General features: G+C 38.8%; 1 protein-coding gene across 4 annotated transcripts in view; it reads left to right on the top strand.

The window, feature by feature from the left end:
• The window catches only part of LOC103061032 (tetraspanin-4), a 678,932-nt gene that overhangs the window by 336,407 nt on the left and 316,508 nt on the right, over nt 1-26,017 (top strand). For 2 of the 4 annotated variants that reach the window (XM_088146074.1, XM_088146071.1), the window contains exon 1: nt 9,567-9,785. The exons of 1 other annotated variant lie outside the window; for it this stretch is intronic. Coding sequence is in view for 1 of the 3 variants with exons in the window: in XM_088146071.1 (XP_088002197.1) it covers nt 9,719-9,785 (67 nt within the window). In the remaining 2 variants the exon portion in view is untranslated. Of the gene's footprint in view, nt 1-9,565; nt 9,786-18,642; nt 18,748-26,017 lie in introns of those variants that run through there. One more of the 4 variants, XM_088146073.1, reaches the window with a different exon arrangement.

The raw sequence follows: 26,017 nt of genomic DNA, 5'->3' as shown, positions 1-26,017 counted from the left end.
CATCAATCTTGCAAGTCTGAAAATACATTTCCCCCCTGTAGCCCTTACAACCCAAGAAACTAGGGAGGGTCCCTTCTTTGCCACACCCACATTATCCAACCATTGCCCTGGCTGCAGCTCTTCCCCCTGTCTCCCAAGGTCATTCCCAGATACCATTACACCCTCAGTCATGGGAACTTACTAGATGACTTTAAGCCAGTACATTGGCTCAGCTCAACCTGCCTTATTGCTTTAAATTGGAGGAGTGAGTGCTGTATACACTTCAGGGGAAAAGCCAGATATTGTCAGTCCTTCAAGGTAAGCCATGTCAGGAATAGACTCCACAAGAAACATTGGAACTCTGCTTTACTGGTGGGGGCTATACTAACAGAATCTTGAAAGCCTGAAGCATTTTCCCTTCCCTCCCTCTTATACAAAAAGAGAGTGAAGTTGGAATCCCTTAAAGTTTCTTTCTGATGTCTTCTTCCTTTTCCAGGATTAATCCATGTTTTGCTAACTGCTGCATTCCTTCTCCCAGGTCATCTCTATGGTTCTCTACAGATAAAATTCTAAAAAACAAATATCAGAATTCTGGCATGTATCTGGAAGATCCATTAAGAGAGGTCCCATGTCATCACTGAGGAGACAGAAAGGTTGCATCAAAGTGATAAGAAAGTATTTATGAACGATTTAAATTAAGTAGTGAAATGAAATTCCAAAAGGGTGAAACATTTTATGAATAATCTCTAATCATATTCTCAGAATGGTTTCAGTAGTATTCTTAAATAAATTTAGTTCATCCACATTGAAGCCTATAATCTCATAGTGAGGTACTGATTTTCCACAATCCCTAGAAATAGAATTAAAATGATGGCTTTTCACAAGCACTTAATACAACACTGTCTTTCCCACCATTGCCTTCCCATGACTACCATCCTTGTATAATGCCTACAAGAAGGATGTTTCATTCAGTCAAGAGTCTTTTAAATACCAATTGAGACTTTCATATTCAAAGGTTCAGCTCATTTTATTGCTTTCCTACTTGGCATACCTATAGGATTAATATAAAATTACCCCTGAATTGCCCCATACTTGACTGCTTTCTTTTCCGTGGATATGTAATTACTACTTTCTTTCCTCCCCCCTCAGTGCTGTTGCTTTCCATTTGGTTAAATTGCACCATTTCCATAAAATACACAGAATAAAGTCAAAAATAGTAGCAAGATGCTTGTAATGTAATAATCTCTGTACATGGGGAACAAAAGGTAGTCATCTAAGAAATAATTGATCACTAACTTGCCAGCTGCCCTGAACAAGAAAACAATAAAACAGGATGAAATTGAAATAAGCAGCTTTCAGTTTAAACCTCTCTCTCTCTCTCTCTCTTTCTCTCTCTTTGTGTAAATAGCAGTTTGCCCTTATTGGATAGGCTGGAAGTTTTATTTTTTTAAAGCCATAAATCAGATCTGAAAAACATGGGTGAACAAAGAGAATTCAATTGGGCTGTGATATTTGTGGATTTCCTTACAAATTAAGTAACAAAGGACTATGATTTCAGAACAAAGGCCTTGTTTGGAAACAGCTCTAGCTGAATGTCATGGCTTATCTGCAGCCCATATCAGAAGTCTGTAAACTTTATTTCATTTTAAATAAAAGGCTAATCCAGAGTTTGCTTAGCCAAAAGGTGAATATTGCTTTATCATCTTGAAGCTTACCTCATTATAGGCACTTGGTATTAAAAAACAGAATATAAAGCAAACAATTGTAGAAATGAATTTACTTATCAAGCAGAAGCTGCTTTGTTTTATTAGGTTGACTGTCTTGCCTGATAAAGTGGATTTTCCCACCTCTTCTGATTCCTTTAAATGTGAATGTTGTTGAAAACTGTTTATCTCTTGAATATTGAATATTGCAATAAGGAAGATGCATATTACCGTTCATACGTATGAATCTAAAAATGTTGATCTTGAATATACTGCTGAAAATGCAATTAAAATGCCTAGCAGATAAAGGTGATTTGTTTTTATTTTTGCTCACTGTTGCATTCTGCCCTCCAGTTCCATTTTGTGAAGTTAAAACCTCCAACTTCTAAATTAGAATCTAGTTGAGATAAAGAACAATCCTTACACAGCCACCTTCCTTTTTCTATCAGTTTGTCAAATATAAGATCCTGCTGGGGAACTTACGCCTTAAGGAGGAAGTGGGAGACCATTTCCTTCCACAGCTATCATTTTATGGTTTATCTATTCTCTGTAATGGGCACTGCAGCTACTGCCATTTTATCTACCCAAGCCACAGAAGGAAAGAAGTTTCCACTAAACTCGAGCAGGAGATGAGAGGTTATCTGGATAGAAGATAAAGGAAAGTTTCCTATGATTTACTCTCCCCATAGAATAGGACGGATTCATTCATTTCTAAGTATGGGAAACATACTGAGAACATTGGTTTTTGTGAGGGCAGGGTATTATATGTGGCTTAGGTAAAGCCTTCTAACCATCACTCCTCATGTGAAAAGCAACAAATGTAGCATTGGCATTTGTTTGTTGTCCACCTCAACCGTGTTACCAAGAAGCTCAGCCATTGCAGTATTCATGTTCCTTTTTTTTCCTCATTGCTCCGGTGCCCTGGCTGAAGAATCTGTTCTGTTCTGGGGGGCCACAAAAACAAGAATGTTGGAGGCAGCCAAGAACCAAGCTTTGTGATGACAAAACAATGCGTGAGGTATTAGTATTTGAAGAATTTAAAGTTCATAAGCTTTGTGTCTCCTACTGTAATTGAATTAGCTGGAGTTGCCCTCATGTGAATAGGCAAACAGTGGAAACCCTGGATAAATGCAAAAACCGTTCTTTCAAACAACCTGACAGGGAACTTTAACAGGTCACTTTGATTCCTAGTGGGAAATAAGGCCAATTCTGAGCTGTCCTCATCCCCCGATAGGCAGTCAGCTGCCCTAAGAGACCATTCATTTAAAAATATGTCCATTTTACATTCCTTTTTGATCCATTGTCTCCATAAGGTTGAGCCTCGAAAGCCTTGCTTTGTGCTGGCAAATCGCTCAACCCACATTCATTAATGTGGGCAGAACTGAGCACTCCCCCGGGTCATTATTGTGTCCCTTTTGCCCTTTCCCTGCACTGTGTAATTCCTCCGGAGTCCAAACTCTCAGTGTTTATTACAGGATCCAAAGTAATAAAAGGCTCTCTTTTGTGTTTATTTGTGGGGGGGGGTCATCTTTCCCAGAGTGGTTGGGAGTTGGGTGGCATACGAGTTTAATAATAATAAGAGCTCATTCACATATTACTTGTGTCTTCTTTGGCATTGTCTCTTCTTCCTGAGGCCATGTATGGCCTTGTCCAAATCGCATGTGGCCTTCTTGTGAGGCTTTCAAATTGTGTGCAGCCCTTGTCCAATTTGAAAGCCTTGCAAGAAGGCCGTGCAGAATTTCAATAAGAGCCAGTGGAGCCCACTGTAGGCAGAGGCAGTGGTGTGCAGGGCAGCCAAAAGGGCAGAGTTGGTGGAGGGGGGGAGATAGTAGGGGAAGTTGAAGCACCCTTGTGGTCGTAAGTGCAGGTGGGCTGCAAAGTGCCCAAATTTTGATTACATGACTGTAGGAGCGCTGTGACGGCCATAACTTCAGGGACTGGGCATATATACCATTCGTTCTGCCATGCTGTAACTTCAAATGGTCACTGAATGCATGATCGTTAAGCAAGGACTAGCTGTACACCCCACATACTCTGAAGCAGCTTTTTAGAACCGAATCTAAAGCTTTCCAGAGCTCTATCAAATGATACTGTTGTACTTAGTACAATTGGGGCTGCCCAACCAGACTAGAATCCTCATGACTTGTCTAAGATACTTGAGAACACTATCTGCATAAATTTAATATTAGTGTTACAGATCTTGATGTTTCATTTGAAGGGTGAATGATTTGTAGTGGGAGTAAGTAGCACAGTAATTCACCCTTCATATTGCCAAGGATGCAGTAGTTTGCTAAAATCCCAGGATAGTTTGCTAATGTTTTGTGGGCTTTTAATTTGGACACTACATACTCCACAGGACAGGACAGAGCTGTAGTTCTTTCCCAGCTGTAGTTCTATGTGGGTCTTTCTCACCCACTGACCTTATGTTCCTAATTATGTGCTGGGAAACTACAATGCCTCAGCCTCAAAAGGTTTGTATGCAAAACACTTGTACAGAATATGCATGTGATTTGATATAGAATGGCGTTAGCATTATGCTAGCTAAGCGTTTTAAAATTTAATGCTTAGTTTTCCTGCCTTTAGTGTTTTTGAATGTTTCCTGTTGAAACAAAATTATCTGGGACATTGCCAGTTCAAATATTCAATAGCAGCAACTATTTTGGTCAAGCCCCAAGCAGTCGGGCAAAATCATGGAAGCATGAACTACAAAGATTTCGGGTAAGATATATTTAGTACTACCTTGGAGGTAAATATACGATCTTGGAAACTGTAAGGGGATTTCCAACTCTCATTTATAGTGAATTTATTAAGGTGGAGTCTCTTTGCATGATTTGAAATGCTTCTTCCCAGATTCCCTGCCACATGGGCTGAGCTGTCATTTATGAAATAAACTGCCACTTGATTTGCCTTTTACCTCTTGATTGTTCATGTCTGCTCCCTTCCATTCTTTTTCCAGCCTCCCCACAATCTCACACAATTGGCACTTCATAATAGAAAGGCTGTATTAGCAGTAATAAATGTTTACAACTCCCGATTCTGTTATCTGTAAATCTAAGTCAGACCAAGACTGATCACTGACCGATCTTGTTGACAGGGAAGCAAAGAGCAATTTGCAAGGACGGTTTTAATCAGTAGTCAGTTTCTAGTAGGAAATTGACTTGCCCATTTAGTACAAACTTTTTGGCTTTCATTAATGTGGCAAATGCTTACGTTGGATGGACATAATTGTTATTTCTACTATTTTGAAGGTGCTAGACACAAGGCCTTTAGTGCTTTGAGAGGATACATTGGAGCAAATTAATTCTGACAATGTTTTAGCCAAGATTTGTGGTAGTATTCTTTGGTGGTAAATAAGATGCTAGAAAAAATATATGTAGTTGCAAATACTGGATTCCTGCATACTGTCTGTGTACATAACAAAAATCTGTGGAGTAATTGTAGCCATTGGATCTGGAGGTTACCTTCCCACGAGGGGGAAAAAAAACCCAGTAGAAATAGAAGTAGATAGAGTAGAGATAGAAGTAGATAGTAAATAGAAATAGAAATATACATACATATATTCATATTTTGCTCAGCGGCAGGAGGTTGTACTGCAGCTGGCAATTGGGTTACATCAGTTCTGCAAAGTAGCTCACTGTTGTTGCTGAGAGAGAGGAAGAATAGCGTATTACATCTGTGCAGTCTGGCAGTTCAAGGCTGACATCCAGTCTCCTGGCAGAGGGTGTGGGAAGTGGGTAAGGGCTGTAAAATTAAAGATTACTTAGCAACTGAAGGATAGGGAAAGGGACAGGGGAAGAGAGATTTAAAGAGCAATTGTATTCCTACTTACCTGATACTTGATTTTTTTTCTGATGCTTCAGTCCTGATGGTGATATAGAAAATGGTCGGGCTATATCAGAAGCCTTTTTTTTTTCCTTCAAATGTTGACATTTCAGCAGGAGTTAGCTGCTAGGCTATCTGTTCCCAGAATCTCCATAAGGTCCCTTTGCAATAATGTAATGGATGTCTCTGGTCTCTGCTGCACATACACGACCATGTTGACACATGTATATGCTGCAGCCCATTTTACACACTAGGGTGGCTCATTTTGAGCATTTATGAAGAAAGTTAGTTACATTTTCCAGGTACTTTTAAAAACATTGATGTATTACGGATGATTACATTGTCTTCCAAAGTGAAAGCGTCTTCATTTTTATCAGCACAAGCTGATTTCGATAGATTAGGTTGAAAGGTGATAGCCATGTTCATCTTAGAAATAATCAGAGGCGAAACATGTGCTTATGTTTTTTGTGCTAGGGTTTTGTAAAAGGTGCACTAGTAAATTAGTGTGTGCATTTTTTTTAGTTTTCAACCACCCATGGACTAGTATCTGCTTTCAGAAAAGCATGGAAGATGATTTCCAGTAAAATGTGTGTGCTTAGCTCCATCACAATCATCCCAGTTTATCATGGGTTTGATCTGTGCCATGGGTCTCCATAGCAGAGTGGTCAGAAGAAGATATATGTAGAAGACATAGCTGTAAATCAATCTGAAAAGGGATTCTTGTTTTTTGGAGGAGGGACAAGTCCACCTTAAGTACATTAGTACATCTCATAATGTGTTCCCATTAGAATCTGTGGGAGAAGACCATCAAAGGAGAAATATAGCGGCCACATAGGAAGCAGTACTTTGAGCTCAGCGTGAAAGAACAGTGCACTGAGAAAGCCATGAAATACAGCTTTGAGTCCAGTTACTGCAAGGTGACAAAGTGGCCTTTAGGGAGTCTTTCCAGCTATGGTAGTTTTAGCTTGAAAAAGAAAAGGAACTGAAGTAGAACTCAGTCCGTAAATGGGAGGGAGCATCACTTTAACTGTATGGTAACAGATAATAGTGACACTCTTGATAAGTCAGATCCTTTCTTTGGCCTTCTTGCGTGAGTGGGACCCTGATGTCCCAGCTGTACTCTCCAGCTTTGTGAAAAGTCTAGAAATGGAGCTATTGTTCAGTGGATTAGTACATGGTTAGCATTCCAAAGATGCCAGATTTGAATTTGGAGTATGAATTAAGGAGAAGGAACTGGGAAGAGCAACATTGACAACTAGAACAGTGTCCTGTAGTATACTAGCTGGGCAGACTAGTGCATAGAACCATCATTTTATTTAGGTTATAGTCTGAACAAATCATGTCCATGCCAGTTTCTAATTTCGTTTCAATTCATACACCTCACTTGGGCTGCAGGTGTATCATTAAAGCTGCTTCATGGAAAGCAGAACAAGCATTGATTGTACTCTGCAGCACCTCAAACTGGCCATGGCTTCACCTTGCAACAGTTTTCTGCAACTGGGTCTTCTTCAGATGTTTTAGGCTACCAATCCAATAAGCTGTGGCAGGCATAGTAGCCGGTGATCAAGGATTATGGGAATTGTAGTCCATAATATTTGCAAGCAGGAACAAGATAAGGTACATTGTTTTTTGTATTACATTTCTACCTAATATGCGGTTTAATGGTTGCCTTTGGCTTCAGATATTAAATGGTTACCTGGTTGTATGTAGAGACACAAAATATATAGGATTAGTCATTCATAATAAGAGCCAAGAGCTTTAGTGTAGTGATTAAGGCATCATGCTAGAAACTGGGAGACTGGGAGTTCTGGTCCACTTTAGGAACAAAACCAGCTGGGTGATTTTGGGCCGGTCACTCTCCCTTAGCCCTAGGAAGCAGGCAATGGCAAACCACTTCCAAAAAACCTTGCCAAGAAAACTGCAGGGACTTGTCCGGGCAGTCACCAGGAGTTAAAACAACAACAACAAAAAACTGACTTGAAGGAACCAAAAAAAGACATAGCCAGGGAAAACGCATGGATCTTTAACACATAGCCATAGATTCGGAGTCATATTAAACCATAAAACAACTCTACTTTCAGTTTGTCCTGCTGCTACAAACCTTGGCCACAAACACTTCACATGATACTGGCCAGCAATTACAGTGACAAAGGTGAAATGTCTGGAGTTCATCAACAAGGTTGCGATCTCTATAGGCTTCCTCAGAATACGATGGGAGCTGATCTTACAACCTTTGGAGAATCTTTGTGCCTATCTGAGTGAGAAGGAGGACTCCAAGGCTGTGGGTACATGAGTGTGCTGCCTAAAAGCCTAAAAGAGAGTGGGTAAGCAGAGCCATATGGTTTCTGGGTCACAGCCATAATCCAGCATGTGTTCAATACAATATGCAGAAAGTCTCAGGCATCCCTAGGTGGGGTTAGAAAAAACTCCCACCTGAAACTATGGATAGTTGTTGCCAGGCAATGGACAAATAGTTGGACTCAGTAGAAAGTGAATTCCTCTGCTCCCTCCACCCCTTGTGTGGGGTGCCTTATCCCTTTAATCCCTCATGAAGCATCAGAATTGAAAGTGCTTTTCTTCTTGGACTGAGATTGGATGTGAACTCCAGACATTTTCTGGTATGGGAGAGTACTGGGCATGGAAGATATAACCCACTTACTTTCAGGCTGCTTTTGAAATAAAAAGGAGCTCCTCATTCAGGAGAGTTGGGATGAATAAGGAGAGCAATGTATTGGGGAGCCTTTGTTATTGTTGTTTTAAGAGGCTTGTTCCACTCTGATTAAAGTGTCTGACTTTTTAATATGAAGAGGAAAGTTTTTGAAAGCAGCTGGAAGCAAAGTGCTTTTGAAGCCATGGAAATTTTAGCTGGCCCACATATTTCCTTCATTTTTATAACTCTAAGCATTCACAGAAGAGGAGTGTGGAGACCTTTTTTTAAAAAAAGAACAATGTTTCACACACACGTTGTTATTGAGGTCCCTGATGTGTTCTTTTTTGTCTATAAGCACTGATGAAAAGCGTGTTTGTTTGTTTTTTAAATTGAACTTCAAAAAGTAATTGAACATTGTACATCCAGCAAGCAGACTATCTTGTGAAGCAGCTCAGGGTCTGAGACTTGGGATCTGTACAGAAACTCTTTTTGAAAAAATGCTGTAGATGCAAAATGCAATGCCTCTAATGCAATAGAATTCATGGGAATTTGCAATGACCCCAGCTTTGGATCCATTCTGCCGTACAGAATCCATGTATCTCCTGATAAGAATTCATTATATTGTCCTTTCACAAATGGCCATGAGTTTTTGGGAGATAGTTTTGTTTCTCGCCTTTGCATTTTGTGAGTGTGTCATCTTCAGGGACTGTAGCATCCTAGTTGATAGAAAAGTATTGTCTCTGAAAGTATTGATTTATTTTATTTTGTAAAATACGATCCTGCCAGTTTTTTATTTGTTGATATTTAGGAAGGATACAACAATCAGAGCTCGGGGAAGGTAACACCCCTTGAGTTGTGGGGAAACAGCATATGAGAGAGACAGATAAAAACAGGAATTTGGAGAAGAGAAGCTGAAGTACAGAAAAGGTTAGTTGTTATTGTAAGAGTGCAGAGTTTCTTCTCAGTTGAAGAAAATGTGAACCAGGCCATAATATGCCAACTTTGGATCTCTTTACTCTTAGGGTTGCTACTTCATATTGTAAGCTATGCGTGCCCCACCAAAAAGGGGAGGTAGAGGATTGTTTATTTATGTATTTATTTTGCATATGTCAGCTTTATGTATAGGACATGTCTTGTTTTGAAAAAGCTTTATCTCAAATGTACAAAGGGAAAGGGAAATAAATGTTTTGTTTGCTATCTATTTCTAGGATGATTTCTATAGCTAGAAATACAAATCAAATATGAATCAAATATATAACTTTTGATTTATCGCAATTTTCCCTGTAAACAGCTCCATGGTTTAGAAGCTTCATGAATGCTGGGGAACCATAGTTCATGCACACACACACACATACTCTCTCTCTTAACTAGTTTTATCTTTAGAAGTCTTTATGGAACAGAGAGGCTGTGGCTGGTCAAGAGTAAAAATAGTTCTGTTTTCAATGGCTGCATTCCTGATTGGAGCCTGAAACCATGAATCAGGACTTAGCACTCAGACTGTACAGGACTGAACAAGGGAGCTGTGCTGCAGAAGGCAGGAGGGCAACAACCGGCTAGGTCTGCAATGAGTCTCCCCACAGCTTCATTAATCGTTTGGGAAGGGCCTGTCCTGCTCTTGCATTCCCAGCAAGGTACTGTGAGATGATGTTGTTTACGCTGAGTAGGTTCTACCTCATACCATCTTGTTAAAAATAAATGATAATGCAAAGGACCTAGTCTGAACTGAACTGTTTGATTTTTTTTTCTCCTTTGGTCCTATTCTGTAGGGTCTGTGTCGTTGCCTTATGGAGGCCTGTTTTCGATATGTATTCTAACTACTAGCTTGGTTTGGAGAATGCTTTCAGATAATCAGTCTTCCTTGGGAGGACTGCGTGTATGTTTTTCTGTTCTTGGAGATTCCCAACCGTTCTCATTCTATCGAAAGCATGGTGCAATTACTAAGGTTACTCGAAATATTTTTAAGCAAGAGAACTTCTGGAGAAATATTTGCCAGAAATATTTTCAGTATGTGTTAGAATAGAAAGTGATAGACTGGTTTGAGAAACAGATTCTAAATTGGGTATGAGAAATATCTAGTGCATGGTATAAGGTAGCAGATAAGTGCCAAAAATATTTGGTGGAACAACAGAGGAAAATACCATTTCAGGCTGTAGCATCATATCAGAGACTGAGATTCCTCTTACTTCTCATGCACGTAGCTCTGATAAAAATTCCTTGTAGTGGGGTTTATATGTTTGTTTATTTGTTTTTGAGGTTGGACAAGATTGAGATAATCCCCCCTCCAAAAAGACCCCAGAGCATAATAAAAAATAGTACTGTTTCCTTTGCTATTTTCCTAATACTTAAAATGAGATTGCAAGTGGAGGAAAGAAATTGTATTTACTTAAGACTGAGGCCAAACAAAATAAAATTTGGTAAAATTACAGTAATTAGATAGAGTAATAAGAAATTCCCAGTCCAACGGAAGACACAGTGATTTGTGAATAATCATTGTGGGGAATTTGGCGGTGGGTGAGCTTAACAGACTATGTTCCTAGACTTGGTAGAGTGAGACATTTATCATCAAATCCAGAGCCGTTCTTATATATTCCTCTACAGGATGTTCATCTCTCTTTGGCATCTTACCAGGGGTGAGTGGCTGACTGCAAAGCACGTATTGTGGACAATATATAGAGACTGCTGAAAAATACACATGGAGACTGCTGAAAGACCTGCAGTCAGACATGAGGTTCAGTTTGGGTATGCGGAGAGTCTGCATAGTCATATCTGAATGCAAGTACTATAATCAACGCCCTAATCAGTGAGCCCCTTTTTAATGAATCTTTAATTACATGCCCTGCAGGTTGATCCCCTTAGCAACCCGCCAGGACCCAGAATTCTGTCCTTCGGTATTTTCCGGATTGCTCTTCTTCTCTATTGCCACCAGGGTTTATTTACCGAATGAACATTTTTTATTCAGTCTTTGTGGTCATCTCTGTCCTGTAGGAAGGGACCAGCGTAGAATTTGCTTTGCATGTAAAGGGATTGTATGCAGTGCATGATGGGGTGCAGTGCATGAATGCGTGCAGTCCTCAAAATAGTGAATCATACGAAGGTTTCCTAACAGCACCAAGGGTAAAGTTATATCACATTAAGGCAACAGAGCAGGCTGATCACTTGCTCTAAAATATGGCTCTACTTCATTATGGCTGATGGCAGTTCAGGAGATGTGGTGCTTGATGGTTTCTGTTTTTATTGGTCGTCTGAAGATAGTGCAGTCATAGCAACCATTTATGTTATGAAAAACTCCACTGACACATGATATTGTCATAACTTTCTTCATTTAGGAGTAGTCATTTCATAGGGCTTTGCGAAGACAGAATTAAGAGTCTCACACATAGCATTTCTACTGATGGGTGAGGAAGAGGAGGAGGAGGAGGAGATTACCTCCACCCCCGGTCACTATTTCTTGTGATACTCTGTTACAGCACCAAAGAATTTCCCCCTAGGCCCTGAAATACTATATGGTAGGACAAGCAAAGCATGGCAGTTTTAGTGTGGGTGTTTCATCTATCTCAGATTTTTTCTATTCATATCCACAGTGTAAAGGAGGAGTCATGATTTTATGTTCAGAGTCAGTCCTGCACCTTCAGACCTAGGAAACTTTGCTCGGGTGCCATATGTTTCACACCTCACTTGTAAAATACTGGTATTTCTTAACCTCTCCAATGGGTGACTTGCTCACCGAGAAGTTTTGGAAAGCAGAAGTCATCTAGGTTATCAGGCTATACTGTAATTAGAGATACTGCCACTAGTGATAACTAGAGGATTGTCATTCAGCTGTCTGTTGCCATATCTGCAAAGCACTGAGCAGATGCTTATTTTTAAACACATGGCAATTATTTCAATTTGTATGTCCAAGGTAAAACACAAAATTTAAATTTTGCATAATTGGGGTCTGGTGCAAAGTTATTACGTTTAGTGACATTGGCAAGATCAGGAATGTTTTCTTTCCTTATGATCTGTAATTCTCTCAGAAGTTAGTTAAGGTTTTTATCATACATCCATGCATTCTATCTGTTAGGAGAGAGAAATTCTAACATGTAAGAAAAGCATTTGCCTTGCATACATGAAATGGACAGAATATTCAAATTGTTTAAAAAAAGATTCTATGATTTCCAGTTGCAACAGTGTTTAAGCAAATAGTTCATTTAAAATAAACTATAACACAACACTAATCAGCATACTTAAAGTGACAGAAATCCTTCCACTGAACTATGGCCAATATATATTTAATTCTTAAGAATATCTTGAGAATAGGCACTTCTGCTATATTATCTAGTTGTTGGAGAGGCTGTAAACAAGCAAGAGATTATCTCCACATGTGGCCGACTTTTTTGGAAAGAAGTAATCATCCAGGCAATTAGACAGATACTACAATTAGAGATAACTGGAGAACTTGCTAAACACCTTATTAGGTTCCTTAAATGATTTCATCACAGATAAATATGACAGATTAGCAGTATTTCTGTGGCATTTAAAATGCTAAATACTTGTCCTTATTATAATGATTCATGACAAAACTAATCTAGAATATTGTGAACGTGACAAGTTTACTAATTTTATTAAATTGCTACAAGGTTAATAAAAAACGAATAAGGGTGAAACAAACTGGAACAGGCCACTGAATATTTTTGGAGTTTAGGAAATCGTTATAATGTACACATTTCTAATGATATATACAATGTATTAATGGTAATGTATAGGCCTGTCAAATTACTGAAAAGTTTGAAAATGAATTTAAAAATTATAGCTAAGCATGTTGAAATTTTATGGAGAGACCTCAAACATGCAGTGCGTGTTGGGAGACCCAAGAATATTTTTGAACTAAAAGAGTTCTGCAAGGAAGAGTGGGAAAAATTTTGAAAGAAAGAACAGAAAGGCTTCTAGCTGGTTGGAGGAAATGTTTCGAAACTGTTACTTCTGCCAAAGGAGAGTGTTACAAACTACTGACTGAAATGGTACCCAAATGTATTAATTGGCTGTATTCACTGTTGTTTTATTCTGAATCTCTAAACAACTGCAGATAAATAGTAGATATGAATTCAAATTTACAGAAAGATGTTGTCTGTAACCTTGTACCATGTGGATATTGTGTCAACTTTTGTTCACTTTGCTCATACATATAAATTGTATGGAACATACAATTTGACCAGGGCTGCCTAAACATTTATATGCAACTATAATAAACTGACAAACTTATTCACAGGAGTCTCAGCAAGAATGAAACAAGGTGGATAAGAAGTCTTTGAATAACTGGTTCCTACTGCACACATTTTTGTACTCCTTTGTAAATAGAGAAACAGGGATCTTCAGTTTTGAAGGCTTTATAATGGGTGTCTCCTCTCTGTTCTCTGCACCACAACACTAATATTATGATTATAAATGATACATTTTAAAAACCACACATCTTAAGTATGATGTAATTTGTTGTTCTTTGGAAACCTCAAAGTTGCTGGACCTGTGGTAAGAGTTTCCTTCTTATGTCTTCCTGCAGTGTGCTCTTCTCTCCTGCACTGAACATAGCCTGGTATTGGATGTGAAATAGTAACATACTATCTGTTCTTCCATATCCATCATTTTCAGAAAGAGGATCAGTAATAGCTTTGAAGTCCTGAACCTCATTAATAGGGAACCAGAGGAGCTGTGGAATGAAATCAAATAAGTTGTTAAGGATGAATGTGAAAAGAGACTACCAAAGACCAAGAAACAGAAGTAACTAAACAGGATGTCAGAACAAACAGTGGAATTTGTGAAGAAGAGAAGCCAAAGCCAAGATAGACAGAGGTCTCAGGAAGGAACTTAACAGAGGACTTCAGAGAGCTGATAGAGAAATAAGGAGCAACAAAATCTGCAAAAACATTGAAGAGGGAAACAGAAATGAAAAACAAGCAAAGTCTTCTTGAAGATCTCTGGAGATTCCAACCTCAAATTGGTATGCTAAAGTGTCAGTGGATAAATAGTAATTGATTCAAAGAAAATCAAACAAAGATAGAAGGAGTATACTGACATTCTGTACAGAGGAGATGTCAATATCTAAGATATTCTGTATTTCCAAGAACTTTAGTACTAGAAGATGAAGTTAGATCAGCACTAAATCTGAATGCTATAGAAATTGATGGAATTTCTACAGAAATATGGCAAGCAACAGAAGCTGAATTGACAAAGTTTCTAACTAAATTATACTGGTAAATCTGGAGGATGATGCAGTTGCCAACAAATTGGAATAAGTCAATCTACATAGCAATGTCAAAAAAAAAGGGAGGCTTAATAGAGTGTGCGAGCTATCATACAATATCCTTAATTTCACAGAAGAAGAAGAGGAGGAGGAGGAGGAGGAGGAGGAGGAGGAGGAGGAGGAGGAATGTTTAGGATCATCCAATATAGATTAGAGACATACATGGAAAGGGAGATACCACATGTTCAAGCTGGTTTTAGAAAAGGCTGTGGAACGAGATATGTGGATGTATACTGAAATTGAGAAAGCCAAATAATACTGAGAAGTCAATGTGTGCTTCATTGATCATAGAATGGCTCAGCCATGTCCTTAGGAAAAATGGGAATGTCCTTAGGAAAATGGGAATCCCAGTACACCTCATTGTCCTATACACCGGACAGAAAGCCACAGTCTGGATGGAATATGGTGAAACATGCTGGCTTCAGTTTGGCAAAGGAGTGAGATAAGACTGTATAGTCTCTTCTTATTTATTCTATGTGCTGTATATATATTGAGGGAGGCTGGATTGGAAGATGAGCCAGGTGTAAAATTGGAGAAAGAAATATCAATAACCTGCTGATGTCACCACTATGATAGGTGAAAATGCAGATGATCTGCAAGTTTTGGTAATGAAAATAAAGAAGATGTAAAGAAATGGAACTAAGATTAAATATAAAGAAAGTCAAACTCATGACAGGTATAATAACCAGACTTAGAATTGACAATGTAAATATTGAAGTAATGAATAGCTTCTGTCTCAGGATCGTCTATCAATAGTAAAGGAACCAGCAGTCAAGAAATTTGTTGTAGAGTAGCACTTGGTAGGGTAACAATGGAGGTCTTGGAATAGATACTCAGATGCTGTGATGGTCTATACCTATAAAGTCAGAATTGTACAGGCAATGGTTTTCCCTTTGACACTTTATGAATGTGAAAATTGGACTTTGAAGAAGTAGGATAAAAAAAATATTGACAGTTTTGAACTTTGTTGTTGGAGAAAACTTCTGAGAATACCATGGATAGCCGAGAAAACAAACAAGTGAACCATAGATCAAATCCATTTAAAGTTCTCACTCAACGCACAAATGACCAGGCTCAAATTATTATGTTTTGGACATATTATATGAAGACCTAACTCTGTGGAGATGTCTATAATGCTGAGAAAGGTGGAAGCAAAGAGAAAAAAAGGCAACCAGCTGCAAGGTGAATGGACTCAATTACAGGGCAATGAATGTACTGTTGGAAGATCGGAAGGCTGAGGTTGGAGACAGATCATCCTGTGGTCACTAAGACTTGACATTGACTTGATGGCACATAATCAAAATCAATAAAATCACATCCCTTAACCTTCCATTGTGCATCAACCAAATACTCTTCTGATATCTCTATAAACATCTGTGGGAATAGCACTGTATTAAGAGAAATTGTACTTGAGTTCCACATTGATTTATTGTTTAGGAAAGCTCTTATTTTACTTAGGTGTTGAACTGGAAGCCAAGAGTATTCAGAAACTTCACATTCACAAATGGGAACTGAACTATGCTTGCTTTGGGCATGATGCGTCAAACAAGAAATGAGATGTTTCTTAACTAGCTTAAGGTCATTTTGGGTTAATCGCAATGCTTTGTTCAGGTAAATGTTGAGTTTTATCTAAATTACTGTACTTCAGTGTTTGCTTTAATATGAATCCAGAAGTGCAGCATCTCAGCACTTTTCTTTAGAAACCCATATGCCTTGCCAATATCCTTCAGTTTCCTAAGAGCTATTTCAGATAACATTCTGCTGTAACATGCAAAGTGCTGTTAAGTTTTTTCTTGTCAACTTATTCTGTGAGGTAATCTTTGATATTTACGGCTAGAAGTTGGACTCCTTGTCTGACTCCTTGGTGTTTATGGCTGTTGCTATCGTATAAGACTGTACTTGCTGCACTTCACAGATGAAAACAAGGATACACATATGCATGAAAAACATTTCTTGTGGAAGGACTTTTTGCCTGAGCATTTTGGTCAGCACTGTACGTTGCTGAAGACCTCTCCCCCTGCCACTAAGTGGATAATAGCTGGCCTGCATATGCTCCTGAATCAGATGCCTTAGTCACTAAACTGTACTATGCATACACAAGTCATCTTCAAAGCAACTTTTGCCATAATTGATAATACGTTTTTCTACTGACTGTGGTTTTTCAAGTAGTGATACTGAACTACGGAGATAGGTTCCACAAGCATTTGTGTTGCCTTATCCAATTTTAACATGTGTCACACAGAAGCAGTCTTTTCCAACTTGATGCCCTCCAAATGAACTGAGATTTGCAACCTGCAAATTCTGGGAATTGCACAGCTGGAAAGCACAAGACTTAGGAAGGATTTGTTTGGAGCACCCAACTACCTCCTCTCCTAATCAGCAATCTCAGGACATATGCTGTCTAGGAGATATGCTATTTCTAGCTAGAAGTTTCATCTCAGAACGTAAGATCCTGTTATGGATCATGAGCTAAGAAATGCATCACATGAGACAAGTGTGCTCACCCTCACATTTTCTATCAGGCGTTGACATAACTAATAGTTGGAGAGGCTTATCCTGATGAGTACCTTTTTCAGAAAGAGAGAAAAAGCTGCCCAGGGTAAAAATGAAAATTTTATCTGCTGGATGATGAGTTAATGGAATATTAAGAGTAGATGATGAGCTTTCCTTGAAAGTGAATAACGAGTAGGAATTGCAACAAAAGTCTATTGCATTTCTAAAATTGTAGGCAGAACTGAAAGTTAATGCCATTCAGAGAAAAGTTCATGTGGAAATCTATCACACAGAGATGCTTGGTAATCGTTTTTGCTTCAATTATATAATGCCACATAAAGTATTTGCTTGGAAATCCTAGTGTAATAAATACAGATGGCAGGTACTAAAATGAATTGTCTTGTAAAGGGATGCTGCAAGGCAAGAAAATGAAACACAAAATCTTGCAGTTCATGCTCCAAGGTGAAATTGAGGCAGAAGTAGCCGCATCCCTTCAGTTTCCATCTTTATTTTTCCAATGTCTTTCTAATCTTGTATGGCAAGTTTCTCTGAGGAGATGATGGGTCAGGGTATTACGCTTATCTTGCCAGTCACCTTTACTTTTTGTGAGTATCACAATATCACATGGTGATGTATATGGCCAATATCATATCATAATGTGGAACAAGCAGCTGTGGTTGTAAACCTCATTTATTTTGAGGCATTCCTCCTTCGCAGATACACCTCTTTTTAAATAATTGACAAAATTCTCAGTTCTGCTGTCAGGTTTCCAGTTGCTTTGCCTACATTTTCTGTTTCAACTTTTGAAGTTCTGCAACTAAGATTCAACTTTCTGGGAGTGAAGTTGGCAAAGAATATATTTTTTAATCTACACCTACTTTTATATATTATGGTCTAGAGATCTGCCAGTGACTTATCACATACAATTAGGGCCCCTTGTTGTTTTTTATCTGACTGAGAATTTTTCCAATTTTTTTATAGAAGGAATGATAGACCTATTATTCTTACTTTATGCATTATTTTGAAATATATTTGTAATTCTGGTAAATTTTTCTTTGGAAAGAAGTCACAGAAGTTGGTTTTTATGTTAACAAAATGTAACTGAGCTCATTACTGAGATGAGGTTAGTGGTAGTTCATGAGAGTTACTAAAAGTGTAAAATCCAACTGAAAATAATTTGAGAGAGGAAATTTTACATTGTATTTCAGTAGAAATTGCAGAAGTGGATGCCTTTCAGTTCACCATATACATCTGTAGCTTTAGCAACAGATGCTACTTCTAGACAGCTGCACAATGCTGGAGTGATATCTAAGGAGCATAGAAGACATTGGACTTCTTGTATTGTTGCAATGCATGAGTTTGAATGAAGAAGATTGTATGTGTATGTACAGGTAGTCCTCACTTACTGAACGCAGTTGGGAGTGGCAACTCTGTTGCTAAGCGATGTGGTCATAAAGTGAAATGTCACATGACTATACCCAACTTACAATGTCAGTTTGTCAGTTCTGGCTATGGTTGTTAAATGAATCACCCTTGGTCATTAAGCGCAACATCACATGTCCACTACTTGTGACTTCCTGCCAGCTTCCACACTGACTTTGCTTGTCGGAAGATGGCAGTAAAGGTTACAAATGGCAATCACATGACCGCGGGATGCTGTGATGGTCATAAATGCACACTGGTTGCCAAGCACCTGAATTGTGATCATGTGACTGCAGGGGCACTGCAACAGCTGCAACTTTGAGGACTCATCGTAAATCTCCATCATAACTTTGAGCGGTCGCTGAACAAGCAGTCGGTGAGTGAAGACTACCTGTACACGTGTAAGTATGTGTGTGTGTGTGAGACAGAGAAAGAGGTGGAGGTTCAGAGGAACCTTCCAGCTATGCTTGGTGGGGAATACATATGAATAAAAAGACGCCTCCCTGCACCTCACAGTACAAACTGAATGTGGAGTGGGGGCTTGTCTCAGGAAGACAGAAGTAAAAGTTCATTTGTAAGTGGATGACCATCTACCAACTGTTTTAGAATGAAATTAAATCTACAGTTGGTGAGAATTTCTTCTCCTGATTTTGAGAGTCTAGTGGCTTATATACCTGTCAGCAAAGTCTTTGAGATTTTATTTCCCTTGCCAGGCCTACTGGTTCCTGAAAAATCAAGAGACATATTTATTGTGGGTATAAGCATGGTTTCACATCTCTGGTGTGTCTGCATAAAAGGGTCTGTGACTTTTGTTGATCTCAGCCCACAATCGAATACCTTCACTGGGACATTGTTACGCTTCTGTTCATTCATATGACATGAAGCAAAGGGAAGTGGAACATTTTGATACTTGCTAGCTTGATATTACCTAAAGTAGAAGAAGGCTAGGAAATTGCCTTTTCTCTTAAATATACTATATTCATGTTGTGGATTTCAGTAGCACTTCCTGCCTTAAAGAAAAGACAAACATTAAAAGTATATGCAGAATTAAAAAGAAAAGTAGTTGAAGGGGGAAAAAAGAAAGAATAAAAATTGGGTATGTACATATATTAATACATTTGAATCATCCATATTCAGTATATATGACTAGAATGGCATTTGTTCAGGTAAAGGAAACCTATTAGGGAAAATATTGTTAATGTAGCAAATAAGTGATCAGGTTTGAGTAACTATATCCTTTGTTTAAAGTTTTTCTGAGCTTTTTTTGAATGCTGTTTGTTAAATTTTCAGCCAGAGCAATTCCCCTCTCCCCCCCGCCCCGGCTTAAATGCCCCTGATTCATTGAAAGTCAGTCAGTCTGTCTGTCTGTCTGTCTCTCTCTCTCTCTCTCATTTCCAGTATTTTGTGATACCCAGCTAGTAGCTAACAGGAATGGAATATGAACAAAAAAACCAACAGCAGGATTTATTATAAAAGACTTGTATTCATACCCTTCCAGACTCTGTTCGAAAACCTGTAAGCAATTGACACATATTACCATCTTTGGTAGCAATAACTAATGAGCCAGTCCTATTAGCTGAAGGTTTGGGGGGAAAAAATGAAAGAATTACCCAATATGTCTGAACTGTTTTATTTGCTTTTTCTGTGCATGACTGGCACAAATGTTTGAAGAGAAGGAAGTTGCAAATCCTTCCTTAAGTACAGAACATGAATATCGTTACCAAAGGAGTATAAGAAGGAAGAACGTTTGGACATAGTACTTTTTAGAGCTTCAGCCCTCAGTAAGGAGAGTGTTTGTAGGCATTGTGCTGATGACTGGCTGTTGATCCTGATAGTTAAATTAACTTCCTCTGTGTCCAGAGGCTAAGAACTTCTAAATTCCAAATGCTGTGGATGAAAGCCAGCAAAAGTTGTTTCCCTCATTCCCTGTTTACACATTTCCCATAATCATCTGGGTACCGTGGCTAGAAAGATGCTAAGTTTGACAGATGTTTGGTCAGATTCAGCAAGTCTCTTGCTTTGTCAGTTGGTTTTTCCTGAATTCAGTGGAAACTGCCAAGTGAGTAGTCTCACTGTCTCTGAATCCCAAGTCAGAACAAAGGAATACTATTAAAAGGTGGCTAATGCAACCTTACATTTTAATCAGTTTCATTCATCCTTCCATTAGATCTATATTTCACATTTCCTCCAGATGATGTGACAGCGTTCTTAGCATTTTCTTCCTCCAATTTCCCCATGATACAATGCTGGGAGGTAATTTAGGCTGAGAGATACTGGCTGGCCAGGAGTCATTATAATTGATGGTGAAGTAGAACCTGGATTTCTCTGGTTCTCTCACTACCTTAATCAGTACATCACACAACATTTTAATCTGATATTAGGAAAACCAGTTTGGTCTAGTGCTGAAGGTACCAGGCTAGACAGCAGGAGATGGTGAGTTCTGGTCCCACTTTAGTTATGAAAGCTGACTGGGTGACCTTGGGCTTCTCACTCTCTCTCAGCCCAACTCACCTCACAAGGTTGTTGTGGGGAAAATAGGAGGAGAAAAGAGTATTAACTATGTTCACCACCTTGAGTATATAATATAATATATAAAAAATATACTCAATAATAAAGGCAGAATAAAAAAAATCTTTAAAAAATATATAGAGTACACTGACTGAATCTAGCATCCACAAAAATATCCATTTTTAATAGCTGCCACACAGACGCACGCTTCATTTCTGTTCAACTTCAACATTTTCTCTCTACCCCAGTGTGTCACTGTGTATTTGGTTGGGCACAGCATCTTGAATTTAAACCATTTTTAATTCAAAGTACCTCATTTCCAGTTTGAGCTAGTTATTTTAAAATACTTCCAAATGATTGAAAAGCCTGTTCTGAATGCAAAACAATGGTTTCAGATCTGGCAATGTTGTGCACACCATTGCTTTGTACTTCTTTACGTTGAACTGCTCTTTGGGGCCAGTGTAGAGGAGTATAGATTTGGCCTTGAAGAAAATATGTGGCAACCATTAGTAAAACATGAGCTTAGCCCAGGAAAACAGGACTATGATAAAGAAACTCAAGATTGCCCCACCTTGACTCTCTTTGGTATAAGAGGGAGGGAAGGGGAAATGCTGTCAGGCATTCAAGATTCTGCTGTTATAGCTTATATTGATAAAGTCATGTTTTGATATTTCTTGTGGTGTCTGTTTCCTGACCTGGCCTACTCTGAAGGTCTGACAGCCATCTTCTTAGTTTGGAAATATCATTCTGAAGCCCTTCCCAATCCATTTTAATGTTTAATCACCCTAAATAATCTGGTGTAATCCATAAATGTGAACACTCCATTACGCATTTAGGACTTTTAATGAACAAATTAAAAAATACTGATTCTGTGTTTGGAAGGACCCCACTTTTTGAATCCTTGCTTTGTGAGAATTGTCTATTCTTCAAATAATTGGGAGAACCGTCCTCTTATCCTGTGACTGACATTCAGGCACTTTGATGATATTGTCAAGAACATTTTGAGAATCCAAATAATATTCTTTATCATCATTCCCTCTTCTATTCTGCAATCACAGGAGGTTAGTAGGGGAAACCCATAATATCCTTTAGCAAGGACCTGAGAAGAAAATTCCAGTCTTTCAATAGATGTCAACCCTTTAAGGTAGACTAGACTTGAACATCAAAGTCACAAATACTAAAACTACTATTTTTATTATAGGGTTTCAGTAACAGAATCTTGCAGTTCTGAATGTGCTTCTCCCCTCCCTGCCTTTATCCTAAAGAGAACTAGGGACAGTCCAGTCTGAGATGCTTACTCAAATTACATTCCTGCTTTGGGCTGAGATTTCTCTTATGTGACCATTGCCTTGGCTGCAGCTCTTTCTCCTCTTTCTCGGGGTTATTCTCACAGCCCATTACATCAGAACAGTGAAATGAAATAGGCAAAGTTGGTAGAATCAAGTCAAGACCAATACATCAAGTAGGAACAATAATAATAAAAACCCCATTCTTCTGTAAAAGATAATTCAGCTCAGGAAAATGGAAGTAGGAAGGTGAGCATTTCTTGCCCAAACTTTCCTATATATGATACCACCTCAGGAGCAAAGGAGAATTCACACCAATCTTATGCAGGAACTGATAATCTGTCTTCTGCAAGGCTATGGAAATGAAGGTTTTGCCAGGAGCTTTTCCTTGAAGGACAATAGGAGGGCGGTATGCTCTGATTTGGAGGACTCCGAATATAGGACTGAATATCTTTCTTTGATGGATCACTCTGAGCCACATGGTCATCAGTGTCTTCTGCTGCACTTGGAAAGATCCAAGAGCCAGGAGTCATGACGTTCTTACCCAAATGCTTGTTGACACTATTACAGAGCTCTGGAAAATTAGCATAGGCAAAATTCCTCTTTACAGAAACAGTATGAGTTATTAAGCACAATATTCTCTCCTGTATATTTTCTTATTGGGTATTTAATACTGCTTTCTCATAATCATTAGTTTATATTCAATTTGAGGTTCTTGGAAATGGTCATTTTAAACTATATCACAAAAAAGGGATGAACAAATTGATTTCTGTAGAGGAGGTGGAAAACTTGTTGTCAAAACAACCTCACTTTCTGTGTGATATTACAGGCTATGTTCTGTGATAAAGATTGACACTTTGTGTGATCCCTTCTTTTGGCTGTCTTTTTCAGCTCTCAGATCAACTATAAATCAAATCCAGGAATCTGTCTGCATCTCTAGCCAGCCAGAAGCCAATTGGAAGCTTATAAATGAGACATGATGGCAAATCGTCATCTTCTATTATTTTATGTAGCTTATGTGATAGGCGGAAATATATGACCTTTCAAAATAGATGTTCCATTCTTAGCTTTCCTGGCTAAGAGCCCTTGATACATTTGTCCTCCATACATTTTTTAAAAACTTTTCTTCTAAAGCCCATCTAAGCTAGCAGTAATCATCACAATTTAGAGCAATGCATTCCATAGGTTTGTTATGCATTGTGAAAGGGAACACTTCCTTCCAGAGTTGTAAGCCTATTGGCAAATCATTGTATTTTACAATAAACTGTAATGTTCTGAAAAATGGAGGGAGGGAAAGAGAATAAGTACTTTCTGAAAATGTATCTTCTAAGACTTTGGGGAGACTTATTTAATGCTTTCCTTATGGGGGGAATGCAGAGGGATAGTGATACAGTGGTAGGACACATGCTCTGCAAACATAAGAAAGTTAGCATGGTAACTAAAGTACATTTTGAATCTAACTTGATTCCTAGCAGCTTCATGGAAATATAGTATCCATGCCATTTGCTTGGCAACAACACATAAGTGGCTGGCCATTGCCTTCTCTGGTATGCCTTTCTAATTTCCCAATCTATCTGCAGCCCTAGTATTTTCTGATGCTCTCCTGTCCAAAGACTAACCATTTGGACCCTTCTTTGTCAAATGGAATTTATATTTGGCATCTCCGTTTAAAAGGATGTCAAGTAATATCTTTAGCAAAGACTTCTGACTATGGCGCTGGAAAGCTGTGCCTTGCTGTGAGACATCTGTAGAAAGGGTGGGTGCTAGTGACACTTAGATCTTGATTAGTCCAGGACTGACATGCCCATCGTACTCCTTACACTTCCTATGCGAATAACTCCCCCTGCTATTTGAGCAAAGCATGTATATGTGCTTTCATAGCTAGTCCTTTGCAAAGAGAATCCTTTGGAAAAGCTTTAGAAATAAGGGTACCTGCATAGGTTTCCCCTACAAAGTGAAGGGGAAAAGTTGTAGTTTGCTTTCCCAGTATCATAGTCTCTTTGTCTGCTGTAAACACAATGGAGCCCTAATTTCTAAATAGTCCTTGGATCAGCACTCCTGATTGTTAAACATTTGTATGAATATAGAATGAGAGATAATCTCGTTAACCAACTGTTTACTAATTGCAGAACTGGTGTTCTTCCATTCTTGTATGATTTTTTGTGTGTGTGTGATTATAAAAGTGTGCATTATTCATTTTTTGTGTCCTTCTATTAGTGTCTAAATCATTGGTATATAAAAAGAACATTGCTGTATATAAAAGCCAATGACTCTTCCAGAATAAAACTAATGTATAAAATAACTTTTGTTAAAAATGACCCACTATTAGACAATATTGTCACATGAAACAATGTTGCAATTTCTGAAAAGATGCATAAATGTGTCCAGCAGACATGAAATAACATGTTTATTGAATTAACTGTAATTTTAAATTTACAGAAATGTAGCACATACTGTCAATGCAAAAGAAACTTCCATTGTTGTTTATATACTGTACACTCCAGTTCTTCATTCTATGCCTTCCTCTGCCATTTCAGTGTATTCTAGTTGCTATTGTTTCAAGTTATTAGAGATTTGTCATTTTGTAAAATGCATGTCTTAATTATGATATTGCCTTGAGTGTTTCAATAAATAATACTTGTGCTGCAGCTTCTCAGAAAACTAAAATTAATCATTAAGTGATCTAAGAATTCTGCACTCAGTCCTGTTGCCATTTTCAGGTTGGTTTCCTTTAGGTTAACCTAGCATGATCATAAAGATCAAACAGGGTTTGACACGCCATTGCATGCCTACTGCTGTAGTGGCTAATATAGTTGGAAGGTGAAATATACACTCACCAAGGTAGTTGGAGCTTAACAACCTATAACTTAGGATGGGTGTCAAACTTGCTGATTCCAATATGACTTATGAGAGCACATTTCCAGTAGGCAAAACCTTCTACTAATTAATCTGAGAAAAAAGTAGGCCTCGTATGTAAGTCTGGACAACTAAAACTTTACCTAAGTGTTAACTGGAGGAGCTCTGCAGCCTGCATTTCTGTGGGAAAGGATGAAAAGACCAACCTTCCTTTGTCACTTCTTTTGCCACTCATGACAAGAGTAGTGGTGAGGAGAGAAGCTGCAGAGAATTCCAGTTCTCTGATCCCACCTATGGGATCCTACAAGTCTTCTGCTGCCAGTAACTGGAATCAAAGGGGCCATTCCAGGGACTCAAAGCAGATACAACTCCTGTCCTGCTTCCCTGGTAGGTAGACTAGGGCTCCAAAGTACAGCCATCACTTTTGGGCTGGCTCCCACACTGAATAATATTTTAATTCTGCTGGGTGGAAGAGCTCTCAATTTAAGTGAAGCACGTCTACCTAAGTGAGCCAATTTGGTGCAGTAGTTAAGGCATCAGGCAAGAAACTGGGAGACCATGAGTTCTAGTCCCACCTTAGGCACAAAGGTAGCTGGATGGCCTTGGGCCCATCACTCCCTCTCAGAGCCAGGAAGGAGGCAATGGCAAACCACTTCCAAAAAACCTTGCCAAGAAAACTGCAGGGACTAGTCCAGATGCCAGGAGTCAAAAACTGACTTGAAGGCAGCAAAAACAAAAAAACAAAAAAAACCCCACCCACATCTACCTAAAACTTTGCTATGTCTAATAAGATATTTAAATCATATACAGTGGTACCTCTAGTTACGAACGCCCCTCCTTACGAATTTTTCAAGATACGACCAGCTCCGGCCCCAAAAATTTACCTCTACTTGCGAACTCTGCCTCTACTTACGAACCGGATTTGCGGCCATTTTCCCTGCTGCCACGCGGCCGCGGCTTCCTGTGGGCGAGATCGCGGTAGCAAGGAGACATTCGGTGAGGCTTGTGGTGTGTTTTGTGG

This window comes from Python bivittatus, unplaced genomic scaffold (genome assembly GCF_059951505.1).
Source record: "Python bivittatus isolate LINGU-HERP-01145 unplaced genomic scaffold, Pbiv_v1 ctg000480_np1212, whole genome shotgun sequence".
NCBI lineage: Eukaryota > Metazoa > Chordata > Lepidosauria > Squamata > Pythonidae > Python > Python bivittatus.
This window is presented reverse-complemented; position numbering and strand designations above follow the sequence as displayed.